We start from the raw sequence: 13,671 nt of genomic DNA, 5'->3' as shown, positions 1-13,671 counted from the left end.
TCAGCCATAAACGAAAACTGTTTGCCATATAATAGCTGTTGTCTTTTAGTCATTTTAGCCAGTTATTGAAAGGTGTAGTATTTTATTAGTGGCTACCCTGTGGGAGAGTTCAATCATTTAAACCAAGTGTCCCTTTCTTAACAGGCCCAAGATTGTAAAAATAGCCTTCAAAAAGAAGAAGTTTACATTAACAATCAGACCTGCAAGTGAGGTAAATGAGGTTGCTATTACATGTAGCTTGCCATTTCTTAGCTGGTGTGTGTAATGGTGTATTATTATATTAATAATAAATTCAAAAGAACATGGTGTGCCTGTTCAGCTAGAGTCCCTGGACGGTACATGTAAACTCATCGGCCATTAATTTTTGCAACTTGAACTTGAAGCAACTGGGATTTTTCACACAGTAAGCTTAACCATTGTTATTGTTGACAACACAACTTGACAGGTACATGTACTTACCCATTCAATCCAAAAACATCTTCTTTGCTTCCTCGTCAGGCAATTTTTTCTTGGCAGTATGTCTGGAATTTGCTGATGCGATTTTTGTCTTCATTCTGAACAAACAAGTTATTAAAAACAATCAAGAAATATTGCTAGATCTTACTGATTTTGCTGTGCAAGAACAACCAGCAGACAATTTAATGGTCGCCATTTCTCGGCCATGGTATAAATAAACAATAGCCTCCATTTGGCGCGAAAATATGCTCAGATATTTGTCCGCGGACATTATCTGTTCCGAGAAGCGAACAGTTTTCCGAGAGCGAAGCTCGAGGAAAACTGTGAGCTTCGAGGAGCAGGTAATGTCTAAGGACAAATATCTGAGCATATTTTTAAAGTCAAATGGAGGCTATTGTGTTTATTATCCTTCAAATATTTTTCGCAACATGCGGGAATCTCGCGGGAATCGGCAGGATCTGCCATTCTGTCATATGTCAATCACGTCAAGTTTGTCAGTTGGCTTCCAAAATCTCCACGTCAGATTTCGCTTCAGGTCGAAAGCGTTTGTTTGGGGAAAAGGTAAAACATTTGAAAGGAAACTAAACTTGTTTAATTCCGTGAAAGACAAAGCAAGATACAAGTGGCGGATAAGGTTACAGGGAATCTAACTTCCTCTCGAGAACAAGCTAAAGATCACTGAAAGCGAAAAACTGTTAAGTATCGCATTCCGTAAAAAGTGTAAACTGCCGTCAACGAAACAGCCGGCGCTTTGTCGTTCTCTTCCTTTATCTCGTGTTCAATTGGAGCAGCACTTTATATCGAAAATGCAATTGTGGAATTTGCTAGCCGAAAACGACCTGTGAAGAAATCGAAGCTGAACCTGCAGTCGAATACGACGCCACCGGTTGTTTTTGCTGGATTCCATCAAAGCGCTTTCTTTGCTAACTTGACATTGAATGGAGCCAGCAACGAAGTCGTTCACAATCACTGAGGATTAAACTTGTTGCTCGAGAGTAGGACAAGCTTCTTCTTTTCGTAGAGAATTTCGACATCTCGAGGTATCTTGGCTGGTTTTTGTTTCGTGGACGAGATTTTATGTTCGCGAGCAATCTCGACCAGGTGAGCATTGATAGCATCATTTACCGGCTTGAACTCTGTCAGTAATGGTACTGAAATTTATGTTTTCGTTATTTAAATTCCTTATATCCAGGCCAGCACGAATTGCTCTCATTGAATTACAACTGTAATATTTGCCGTCGTGTGAGCGAGCTTCGAGCTTATTAATTAAACTCGTTTAATAGCTTGTTGATGGCTTTTTCATTTCGCCAGACTGAAAGAAAACCATAAATACTCTTAAATGAGATGGGCTAAAACTTTTCGCCTTTCACATTTTTCAGTTTTACCACATTTTTAATTCAAGGACTGTTAAACAGAGTTCAAACCAAGAGGAAATGTCGCAAATACGAGCTTGACATTCATTTTAATTGCTACGGTGGCCCACAAGTGCACTCTGAATTCCAAATGACACTCCCAATTCTAAACCTCACTCCCAATTCTTTAAGTCCACTCCGAATTCTAAAAACTCACTCCAAATTCTTAAAACTCACTCGGAATTCTAAAAACTCACTCCGAATTCTTAAAACGCACTCTGAATTCTTAAACCTCACTCCGAATTCTAAAAACTCACTCCGAATTATTAAACCTCACTCCGAATTCTAAAAACTCACTCCGAATTCTTAAAACTCACTCCAAATTCTTAAACCTCACTCCGAATTCTAAAAACTCACTCCGAATTCTTCAACCTCACTCCGAATTCTAAAAACTCACTCCGAATTCTTCAACCTCACTCCGAATTCTAAAAACTCACTCCGAATTCTGTTGAGCTAGAATCGCCAGGGACTAGGTTTTCGAAAATGTATCACGGGATATTAGATACATTTTCAAGATGGCGGCGGCAAACTTGACACCATCACTAAAATGTGAAGTGTGCACAGCAACAGTGATGCTTTACCACAAATTTTGTGCCACCTGTGGTGCTGAACTTGATGAAGAAACACTAGCACTGAAATATTTCAACGAAGGATGCGAATACGAGGTTATTCTGTGCTTTTTGCTGAAATACCACGGAATAGAAATGAGCCTGCGAACGCTCAAGGATAGATTCAAGTCACTTGGCCTTCAACGACGGAAACTATTGGATTCAAATGACCAGGATGTCAGAGTTAGAATACAGGAGGAGTTACATGGACCTGGCTGTCTATCAGGTTACAGGAGCATGTGGCATACTTTGCGCCGTGAGGGTTATCAGGTGTCGAGGCAAGCAGTGCGACATGTCTATAAGAAATGGACCCTGAAGGGTGCGAAGGAAGACGAAGGCGGAAGCTCAAGAGAAGAGTTTACACTAATCCAGGACCGAACTACTGTTGGCATATTGATGGGTATGATAAATTGAAACCTGACGGGTTCCCAGTCCATGGCTGTATTGACGGTCACGGATTACTGTTTGTTCTATCCAACTTAATCATATTACCTTGCGGCTGCAATCGCCAATACAGCCATGGACTGAGAACCCGTCAGGTTTCAATTTATCATACCCATCAATATATGCCAACAGTATACCACAATATGCCACATGCTCCTGTAGACCGATAAACAGCCAGGCCCATGTAACTCCTCCTGTATTCTAACTCTGACATCCTGGTCATTTGAATCCAATAGTTTCCGTCGTCGAATGCTAAGTGACTTGAATCTATCCTTGAGCGTTCGCAGGCTCATTTCTATTCCGTGGTATTTCAGCAAAAAGCACAGAATAACCTCGTAATCGTATCCTTCGTTGAAATATTTCAGTGCTAGTCTTTCTTCATCAAGTTCAGCACCACAGGTGGCACAAAATTTGCTGTGAAGCGTCACTGTTGCTGTGCACACTTCACATTTTAGTGATGGTGTCAAGTTTGCCGCCGCCATCTTGAAAATGTAGCTAATATCCCATGATACACATTTCGAAAACCTAGTCCCTGGCGATTCTAGCTCAACAGAATTCGGAGTGAGTTTTTAGAATTCGGAGTGAGGTTTAAGAATTCGGAGTGAGTTTTAAAAATTCGGAGTGAGTTTTTAGAATTCGGAGTGAGTTTTTAGAATTCAGAGTGAGGTTTAAGAATTCGGAGTGAGGTTGAAGAATTCGGAGTGAGGTTTAAGAATTCGGAGTGAGTTTTAAGAATTCGGAGTGAGTTTTTAGAATTCGGAGTGAGTTTTTAGAATTCGGCGTGGGTTTTAAGAATTCGGAGTGAGTTTTTAGAATTCGGAGTGGACTTAAAGAATTGGGAGTGTCATTTGGAATTCGGAGTGCACTTGTGGGCCACCGTAAATTGCAAACTTGACGCTCCTTGAAGTTTTTGAAATTGGAGAATATCACGTCGATATTCCCTAGTTTTAGCTGGGGTATATTCGGTCACGTGAGGCGTTTAGACCAATCGCGCGCGAGCGAAGATATTTGATGGATTATAATTAACAATTAGATTATGAGCTCGAGATTTCTATCGCATGATATCGCCCGAATCAGCTATCATGCATAGAAATCGAGAGCGAATAATCTAATTGTTTTAGTATAAATCTACTAGTCGTTTAAAACTAAACAAGTAAATTAATTATATCCTCATCGCAGACACTTCGAAAACGCGACGAAGCGGCCGCCATTTTGTTGAAAACCGCTACTCACTATCTATCACAGAATAGATAGCGAGTAGCGTAGCCAATCAGAGAACGGCATTCGTGATAGAACAGTAGTAGATTTATACTAAGCGCTGATAGTTTCTTTCCAAGGACGAACATTATCACGTCACGTAATCAACTAAAACCAATCAGGCAAAGGTAAAATTTAGTGATGAACTATAATATTCTACAGGCTAGCCTCAGAGCTTATGTAAATAAAATTGGGAATTCACTGATAACCAGCTATAAATAATCAAATTACAGTAATTTAACCGACTTTGTTTGTGTTATGGATCGGTCATCGTGTTGTGCTTACTAGTTAGACGGCTAGTTGCCACGTTTCGCCAAGTTCAGTCGATAGCAACGTAACCTCAAGCCTGCAGTCTAATCGATCATTAGAAAAAGGCTGTGTCGTGGCTAAAAACAGAGCAACGTGTCAACAACATACCTCTGGGTCAAAAAACTGTTCTTTTATACTCAGTTTTATCGTGAGGTTGTATCAGTGACCCGTTCGGCCGCCCTGTTGATATTATTTTTGTTTTCCAGAGGCTGAACCTCTTGATCTCTCGGACAAGGAAATAATACAGGTATGTGGTATAAATAAAATACTTGGGTATACCGATGGTAAGCAACTGCTTGAGCCATACCTGTAAGTGCTAGGAACTACAATCCATGTATCTTCTAATTGTTGTTCTGTTTTTTCTAACCCGGAAATCCAAGGCTTATTCTTAGGCTCCAATAATAGTGGTAATTACAGCGTGAATTGTGGTGGAGGGGGGGGGGGGGGGGGGAAGACGAGGGGTAGTGGGGGCTGGACAAGACTCTGAAAGTAAAACGCAAGGTGTAGCCGGGATTCCCAAGATGTCGGGAAGTCTACAAGGAGCGGGACAGGACTATGGGGACAAAAGGACCAATTTTTGTGACATAACGAAGTCCTCTGGAGAATCAAAAGTGAAAGAAGATGAGAGTAACATAGGAAGGGTGGAAGCGGGAATTAAGTTAACGAAAAGCGCAATTTTCACACTACTTGTGTGCTCACTCTAATTGTGGTGATAACGTTTGTTGAAAAGTATCACTCTGCAGCGCCCCACTTCCTATCCCCTTCCCCCTCTTTAGCTTTGTCCACTCGCCAATATAGACAAGAACATTTATGTTCTCCTCAACCAAATGTACCTGGGGTGAGTTGCATAAAATTTAACGTCTGGCGTAAATGCTATCGTCGGACGTTAAAATACTGAATGTGACTGGGCTGAAGGTCCGGCGTTAGCAGTTACGCCCGACGTAAAATTTTATGCAACTCACTCCTAGTGTGGCGGCTGTTGTCCCTTCTAAACCAGGATGTTTCGTTTCTCGTGAACTCGTGCAATCAAGGTAACAAGATTTAATAACCCTTAAGAGGATTCTGTTGAATTTCTTCATTTCAGATGGTGGATGACATGATTGGCATCAGTAACTCTGCCCAGAAACCGCCACTCACCCGCCGCCCAAATTCAGCGTTTCCTGCATTTGAGACCTTTGTTGTTGATAATTCCAGGGGTAAGTGCTTTTATTCAGAAGATCGAAATGTTGCTGCTCTTTAGGCTAAGCCATTTTTATCAGGCGTAGAAAAAGCCGCATATTGTTTGTCAGTTGTTTACGCTCTGACGGTTGTATGACAGTTGAAGGTTAGAATAGCCCTTTCATAACGAAATGTCTTGTTTAAATGCCTTACGGATTTCAACCTCGCCGACTCCGAAAGTATATATTTTTTAATATTTGCGCGAACGACACGAGACGTTTTCAAAAATGGCAACAAATTTGGTATAATAGGTCAGGGTTTACTTACCTTGGTGTTACTATGGCAACCAATTTTTTTAAGGCAGGTTTTTCAGGAATCGGAAAAGTCCTGTTTTAATGTAAAGTTTTGGTTGTATGTTCTTATATCACTTTTTTTTCTTTTTTTTTTTTTTCAATTTAATTACTTTTCGGTCGATTTTCGTGGTTTCTGAGGTTTTGGGAAATCAAGAAATCTAAGATAGCGGATCTCCATTTCGAAAAAGTGACACAATAATAATAATAATAATAATAATGATGATGATGATGATGATGTCTGGACGCGCGTACTATCTATCTTCCAAGTCATATTGTCATAGCTTTTATACTTGCGAAGTTATCACAGAAGAACCACGAGCTGCAGGCGTCATTTTATCGTCTGTAAGAGTATATATAGCCCATAAAAAAACTGCCGTCGATTTGGTAAATATATTTGGAGCCGAAAATACGATCACTAACGGAAAAGCCTAAACCTAAACTAAACGCCTTCTGGTAGTTTACCAATAACATCTCAAATTTTTCCTGTCCATAGCACCGTTAAATATTCTCTATGGTCCTTGGTGTTTGGCGGCTTGGAATGCGATGGCTGTGGACCAGTTCGAGAAAACTGCCACAAAAAGCGACGCAAATCCCACCATCAGACCCACAGATGAAACCTGTGTGAAATCTACAGAGGAACCAGTTGAGATTAGCGAGGAGTAGGAGAATGTCGTTTACAAAGGTCGTTTCTTAGCATGGGGATGCTTTTTGTTTCTGTTTTGAGATGGATCCAATAATTGCATTGATTTTAGAATTAGAACGCTAAATAAGGCCAACTAGACAGGGCTAGAATTTTCGTTAGTGGTTAGCCATGGAAATTTAGGGGATAAGATATATTTCGTAGAAATTACATTTGATGTACAGTGTAACCTCTATATAACGAAGTCCTCGGTAAAACGAACTATATTCTCCAGCCCGGCCAAAGTTACTGAGCCTCGACATGACGAAATCCTCGTTTTTACGAACACAAAGCGGAAGCCCAAACATAAAATCTATTCCGATATAGCGAATAAATGTCAACACTCGCTAGAAGATAAATGTGGAACAGACCAACGGCGATGGAAACCCTTTAATCCTGTAACAAGAGAACAACTTGTCAGCTAACAGCTCATTATATATTACAGTATACGCTATAGCCATGAAAGGTATTGCCTGTACAGTTTTCCAGTGCCGTAGCTTTGTACACAGTGTACTGTAGCTTCATACAGACATTTAAGGCACAGATGCTATTTAATCGTTCAGATGCGGAAATGCTGAGTAGTGCAACGTAACACCGTTACAAACAATTATTAACTATATCTCCATAAAACGATCATTTTGGTTGATTTTCACATATTCCTTACAACGAGGTTTCCAATATAACGAACCACTGCTATAACGAACCAATTTCCGTAGTGGCACTTCGTCCGCTAAATCGAGGTTCCATTGTATGTAGGTACTGAAGTAAGGAATCTGGACAGATCTGTTCAGCTGTTCAACTGTTTGCCACTGATTATTAATTAATTACACTGCAATTAAATAAATACGCAAATAGGAAATTGATCAGTCAAGTTTAGTATAGCTGCAGACTTTAAACTTTTTTCCACAAATCAATGTATGTGGTGACTATGCATAAAAACTAATTTGTGAAAAGAACATAAGAACATAAATAAAAACCAATCCGATAATTATGCGAAAAAAAGTCGTATGCGAGTCTTTCTGCTGTTTCAGCTCTCTCTCTCTCTCTCTCTCTCTCTCTCTCTCTCTCTCTCTCTCTCTCTATGTTTTCAATCCTCACAGTCTTTTTACAGTAATGTTGGGCCGATCCTGGGTTGGAAGCGCCTTTGATACACTTTTATCAGCAACTTATTTTACATAAACATATATCAATAAAAATATTGATAAATTATTGAGCAATAGTAGTAACATCTCGGGGAACGTTCATTATTAACACAAGAGAAGGTTCCCTGCCCTCCTTAATTATGAACGCTCCTTTGGGAAACAGCATTCAACCATTAACTGTTACATGTTGTAAACATTATCACCGTTTCTTCCATTTTCAATTAGCTTTTCCATCCACTGACGGGGGTTAGTATTTTCTAACGGAAATGATGAGCAATGTTTTTAGAATACTACCAGTTCGATGAACCTTTCATCTTTCAATTCTTACTTTTCAACATACTTCAAACTTTCAAATATTAGTCCCCGCCTGCGCTGCAAATTTGTCCATTTCCGTAATACATGCACAACTGAGTAAACAAGAAGATTCTACTGAATGCGAGTTTAACAAGACGCCTACAGGTGTGGAACTCGGGATGCGAACCCACAGTCAGAACCTGTTTAAACAGACAAATAAATCAGTCAGTGCTATTTATATTCTGGTTATGTAATGTCTGTAAGTGTAAGATTACGAAATTTTCTCAGTCGTTTCATTAAAAAAAAAAACAAAAAAAACAGAAGGACAAACAGACAAAAAGCTTTCCTGAATGAAACCTTTTGGTAAAAATAAACAATCAAACCTTTAATTTTTTTTCTGAGGTAGATTTCCAGTATCGTTCAGGTATCAGTTCGACAAAGTTTGCAGCATCGCTTCAGTGATGATCCCTATGATGGCTAGTTTCCTCTTCAGTCGCATTGGGTTATTCAATCTGTCAGTCAAAGCGTAATTTCGTTGCCGTGCACTTTCCAATTTCCACCGTTTAAACTGTTGAATACTTCTTAGAAGTTATTCTTTCGATTTACCGCTTTAAAAGATTTCTTTTCTTTCTGAAAACGGCATATTAGGGAATGACAGTGATTTCAAAGAATGTCCGAAACGGCAAAATAAACCCCGAAACGCACAAGAATACACCAGAGGTGAGTCAGTTTTATTCATTTTATTGAATGAAAGTTAAATTTAGCGTTTTTTTAAGCGTAAGAATCGTCGGTATTTAGTTTCCCATACAAAGTCTTGTAATGCGTTCAGATTCACAACGGCTGCCTGTAACCCAATAGCGCTTTCACTCAAAGGTCATCGTCCCACTGGTTATTAATTATCACATGCTCTCCAGCGACGCGAACTTGGGCTGCCTGTGGTCACACAGGTAGGTGTGAGTCGGTCCCCTTCCAGGTTTAATTAATTTATTCATAACCATTTGTGTCTACAATGAAAAAAAAAAAGATACTCAACCGAAACCTTGACGCGGTCTGTCCCAGGGCATCCCGCGTAAATAGTCTACGCAATGGAATTTGTATTCAACATATTTCCAAAATCTGACCATAAGCCTCTCCAAAAATTAGTCTCAATACCACTCCCACAACAACCCTTGAAAGTTAGCCTGGGGAGGACTACGAAGAGTGCTTTCAAATCTGATACGAATTTCTCGTTTGTAACTGGTCAATCAGTTCATAGAACGCAGCGGTTTGCCGGAACACATGTCTCCGTGGTTTCCGCGTAAGCGCTGCCAGCAGTTATATTTCTGACTTGTTGTTCGACTACAATTTTCTTCCCTCGTATGTTTGTTTACGTTTTGGGTGATTTAACTTCGAACTTGTAGTCAGACCTAACACAATCCTGGCCAAAACGGAAAATTCTTCCTCCACCAACTAAACAATGTTTAGTGTCAGGAGTCAAACATGTCTAGGGGGAGGGGGGAATAACTAAGATTCTTTTTTGGACCTACAACTATAGGCATCTGTCTAATTTCACCAAAAAAACTTTTAAAAAAATGTCAAGCGTCCTTAAACCAATAGGCCAGGATTAAAAGGTGTCAAAGATGTTTTAGATATCAGAACATGTAATAATAATAATAATAATAATAATAATAATAATAATAATAATAATAATAATAATAATAACGACATCTTTATTAACATATTCCAATCTATTTACGAGTTAAAAGTTCTAATTTTAAAATATCCAATTCACAGAAAATTTGCCAAGAAACGTTTGACGCATTAAAAAAGTAATCAACATTTTAAAATAGCCAGGGTCAAGCAAGCGCTGTGATTGGTCCAGCTGAGTTCTTTATAATTCCACAATGCGCGAAACATACGTATGGTGCGTGCATTATAATTGTACATATGCACGGAGCACACGTCAGATTATTTGCCTGTGAAAATCTGAGAAATTCAGCGACAGACCGCCATTATGGCCGAGCAATTTCCCCCGTTTGACTGCGGTTTCGAGTTTCTCAATGATATTGTAAACACTAACCGATGGTTATCGAGCTCTGAGGTTGTATCTGTCCAAGTTGAATCCAAAGTGCGAAGCTCTCTTTCAGCTCCCTGGACGCGACTGGACCGAAGCAAACGGCGCCGTGCAAACCGTCTGGTACGAAAATCGCCCGCTCGGTGTTAACACTCTGGGCAGTATGATGAGAGAGATCAGCGAAAAGGCAGTGCTGTCCACCGTCTACACAAATCATTGTGTTCGAGCAACAGCGATAACCTTGTGGGCAGAAGCGAGCTTGGTAGATCGGCACATTTGCCACATTCAGGCCACAGAAACCCGAACAGTCTCCAACATTACAATTCCCGGCCATCGTCAACTCAGCTCAGAAAGTGCACTGATGTTCTGTCATCTGCTCTAACAGGATCCATTCAGACAACACAGATGAAGCAAATGTCTTCCCAACAATTCCAGTCCGTTTCTTCTCGACAACCAAGAGAAATGTCATCCGCAGTTGTAGAATCACACCGATCAAAATCCTCCAACACCGCGGTGATTCTCATGCATGTTCAATTCGTGCACTATAAATTCGGTTCAAATAAACTTGAATCTCCCTTAATCCACAAATAAGTGAAGTATTTGAACTTTTAAAGAGAATCCTTAGCTTGTTGTTTAGCTTTTTCGAGAACTTTTCCCTTCAAATGATTCTCGTCGTGAACGATACAAAACGTTTTTCATTGGTTTTCTGTCAAATTTTGAACCAATGACATTGCGTCTGACGTGTAAGGAGAAAGTTGATGTTGATTCATTAACATTCGCACTGACGAGTTGCGATTGTTTAAATTTTATAAAAGAAATAAAAAAACTTGTTCCTCGTGCATTGTTGAGTTATATAAGCACTTGGGAGTTTTTAAGAACACTCGAGAAGTGCAGAGAGGCACTCGCCTACGGCTCGTGCCTCTCTGCACTTCTCTCGTGTTCTTAAAAATTCCCGCGTGCTTATATAACTCAACAATGCACTCGGCGCGTTTTTTATTTCTTTAATAAAGCTAAAATTATGCCAGAAAATCAGCCAGCAAAAGTTCAGAGTAAAAAAATCAAAGACTCATGTTTTTGACTGAAAATGGTTAACTTGTGACATGATCTCGTTTCTTCCAAAATTAACGGACACTCGCTTGGTCAGCGTTTAGGCGGCAGTCATTGATGAAATCCCCCTGGAGAGTTATGTGAAAAGGTGTCCTGGAGCTTCTTACGCATCTGTGTACCGACCTTAAAATCTCAAAAGAAAGCAATGATCTAATCCAAGTAATAATAATAATAATAATAATAATAATAATAATAATAATAATAATAATAATAATAATAATAATAATAATAATAGTAATAATAATCGAATATTTATGCAAGATAACCCTTCAGTATAAAGTACTGTTATCAAAGGGGTCCTGTTGACTAAAGAATTTAAAACTTAGATATAAGAATAACTAAAATACAATGTGTAAAAACAAAGCATGCGCTAAGTTAGAACTACTGTAAAAATTTACAATAGGGAAATAATCGTCCAAGGCTTTCCTAAATTATACTCTAGAAAGAAAGTGATTTAGAACACAGTTGTTAAACAAATGGCTCAGCTATTTGCAAGCGTGACCAACCTCCGCCCCCAGGTATTTGTTGGGCATACGTCATTTTGTTGGTCCATATGGAGGAGCCTTGTTAATCAGATGTCTGCTAGGGATGATGCATTTGTCTCTTCCAGGATTGGAAACTTCACACGTTTTACTGCCTAAGTCAAACACCTGCGTACTTCGAATTTTGTGAAGAAAACCATGCATATAATCTGTTCCAGAAATAATCTTTCACCTATTATTGCACTAGGACATCATTTTCTCCATGTACCTTGTACTCTTCGTTTTCCTGTTGTCGTCACAAATTCATACATTCTAGGCACAATCATAAGTTGTTTAATAATAGTTATGATTTTAGATTTTATGCTTTAGAAATTGGAATACTTTGTTACTGAGGGGAGTAATGAAATAATGTGATCCACTGAACCCCACTCAGCATCAAAAGTGGACTCGTGGCTAGTCTACCTTTGAAAGTTGTCATCACAAGTCTTGACAATCATTTTACGTGTGAATGTAATGAAACGAGTATATAGTGGACTTGGATTTACTTGGCTACTCAGTTGTTAACTCCCAGGGGACTTGAGTTCACAAAGGAATTAAAAGCAAGAAACAACCAACTTTCGGAACAAGCAAAGAAACATCGTCAACTAATTGTCTACTGTTCAATTATTATTCATATCAGTTTTCCACATGTACAAACATTTATAGGTAGGTCTAAATACTAGTTGGTTTTTAGTGTGTTTTTTGCCTTTTAATACAATGACCGCGTTTCGTTTCGACTTTAGCTTTCGAAGTTGTTGAAATGTAGTTTTCGCCATTCGCTTTTCCTAGTTTCGTTTCGAAGATGTATATTTAGAGAAGTTTCGATATTCGCTATTTTCACTTTCACTGTTTCATAGCGTCCAAACATAACGTCTAAAACTTTCTTTTCTTGTCGAGCTGCAATGTGTGACTCGTAACCGACTGAGAACATACTATTTATTTGGATCTCAGCTGTGCACTTAGCTCGGTATGGAGCCTAAAGTGAATTCGTCATCCACAATATACAAAAACAGCTCATGCATGCCATAACGTGGAAATATTTCAGATTTTCTTATCTCTGAAACACTAATTCGAGACTTCCATATTTGTTTTCAACTACATAACTAGCTGGATTACTTCGTCTACCTCGACTAAAATTCTTAACTGGGACCGGATCATGCATGTTAACTCGGTTCCCGGGCCTCACTGCTGATCCTTTGTCCACTCTCCGGGAGATTTGGTCATCTGGACAGAACACTATTTTAAGACCTTTCACACTTGAATTTCAGTCGTTTAATAACTGGAAAATTCGCAGGTTCGTCTCTACTCTTTACCGTAAAATGCGATTCGTATTGTCCGTAATATGTTACTGGTCCAATTGTTCCACTCGTTGCTTTACTACAGCTTTAAGACCCTGCGGCAGTTTACTTTATACATTGAAAGGTTTTGTGTCGTGGAAATAGTAATTAATGTTTGTTAATCATGTTAATCACATTTTTGTAAACTAGCCTCGCCCATAGTTAATAAAGGGCAATGGTTATGAAGCCCCACATTCTTCCTTTGTTTTAGGTTTTTGTTGGCCTTTTTTGCCGTTGAAGGTGCACAAAGGTGACAACGCTCAATAGCACTCCAATTAAGCTAAAAAAACTGACCAATAGAAACATACCTTTAATTTATTCAGTCTGAATGTGCGACCAAAAAACAAAAGGTTGTGCACTGTCAGGGAGCTTTCAACCTAAATTGCAGCACCGTTGTTCTTGCTTTTGATTTTTGCCCACTTTCATAACCAGTCTCCTCTACTAACTATGCCTCGCCGTCTTATGCCAAACCATTTTCCAGAAACATTAGAAGTCTTCATGCTACTATTGCTTAAATACAAGCTAATACAATATGATACCA

At 39.2% G+C, this 13,671-nt stretch overlaps 1 protein-coding gene and 1 long non-coding RNA gene across 2 annotated transcripts in view; both read left to right on the top strand.

The window, feature by feature from the left end:
- LOC146458592 (band 4.1-like protein 3) overlaps positions 1-287 on the top strand; it is a 31,113-nt gene extending 30,826 nt beyond the window's left edge. Inside the window, exon 11 of the mRNA XM_085090449.1 lies at positions 145-287. Within this exon, the coding sequence (XP_084946575.1) occupies positions 145-265 (121 nt within the window). The 3' untranslated portion in view covers positions 266-287. The remainder of the gene's footprint in view (positions 1-144) is intronic.
- A 3,929-nt stretch (positions 288-4,216) lies between these two features.
- LOC146458591 (uncharacterized) lies at positions 4,217-7,678 on the top strand. Its single transcript, XR_014858156.1, has 3 exons — positions 4,217-4,733; positions 5,571-5,682; positions 6,491-7,678. It is a non-coding gene; the product is annotated as an uncharacterized LOC146458591 (long non-coding RNA).
- Positions 7,679-13,671: the final 5,993 nt, after the last annotated feature.

This window comes from Pavona decussata, unplaced genomic scaffold (genome assembly GCF_977016875.1).
Source record: "Pavona decussata unplaced genomic scaffold, jaPavDecu1.1 SCAFFOLD_232, whole genome shotgun sequence".
NCBI classification, from domain to species: domain Eukaryota; kingdom Metazoa; phylum Cnidaria; class Anthozoa; order Scleractinia; family Agariciidae; genus Pavona; species Pavona decussata.
This window is presented reverse-complemented; position numbering and strand designations above follow the sequence as displayed.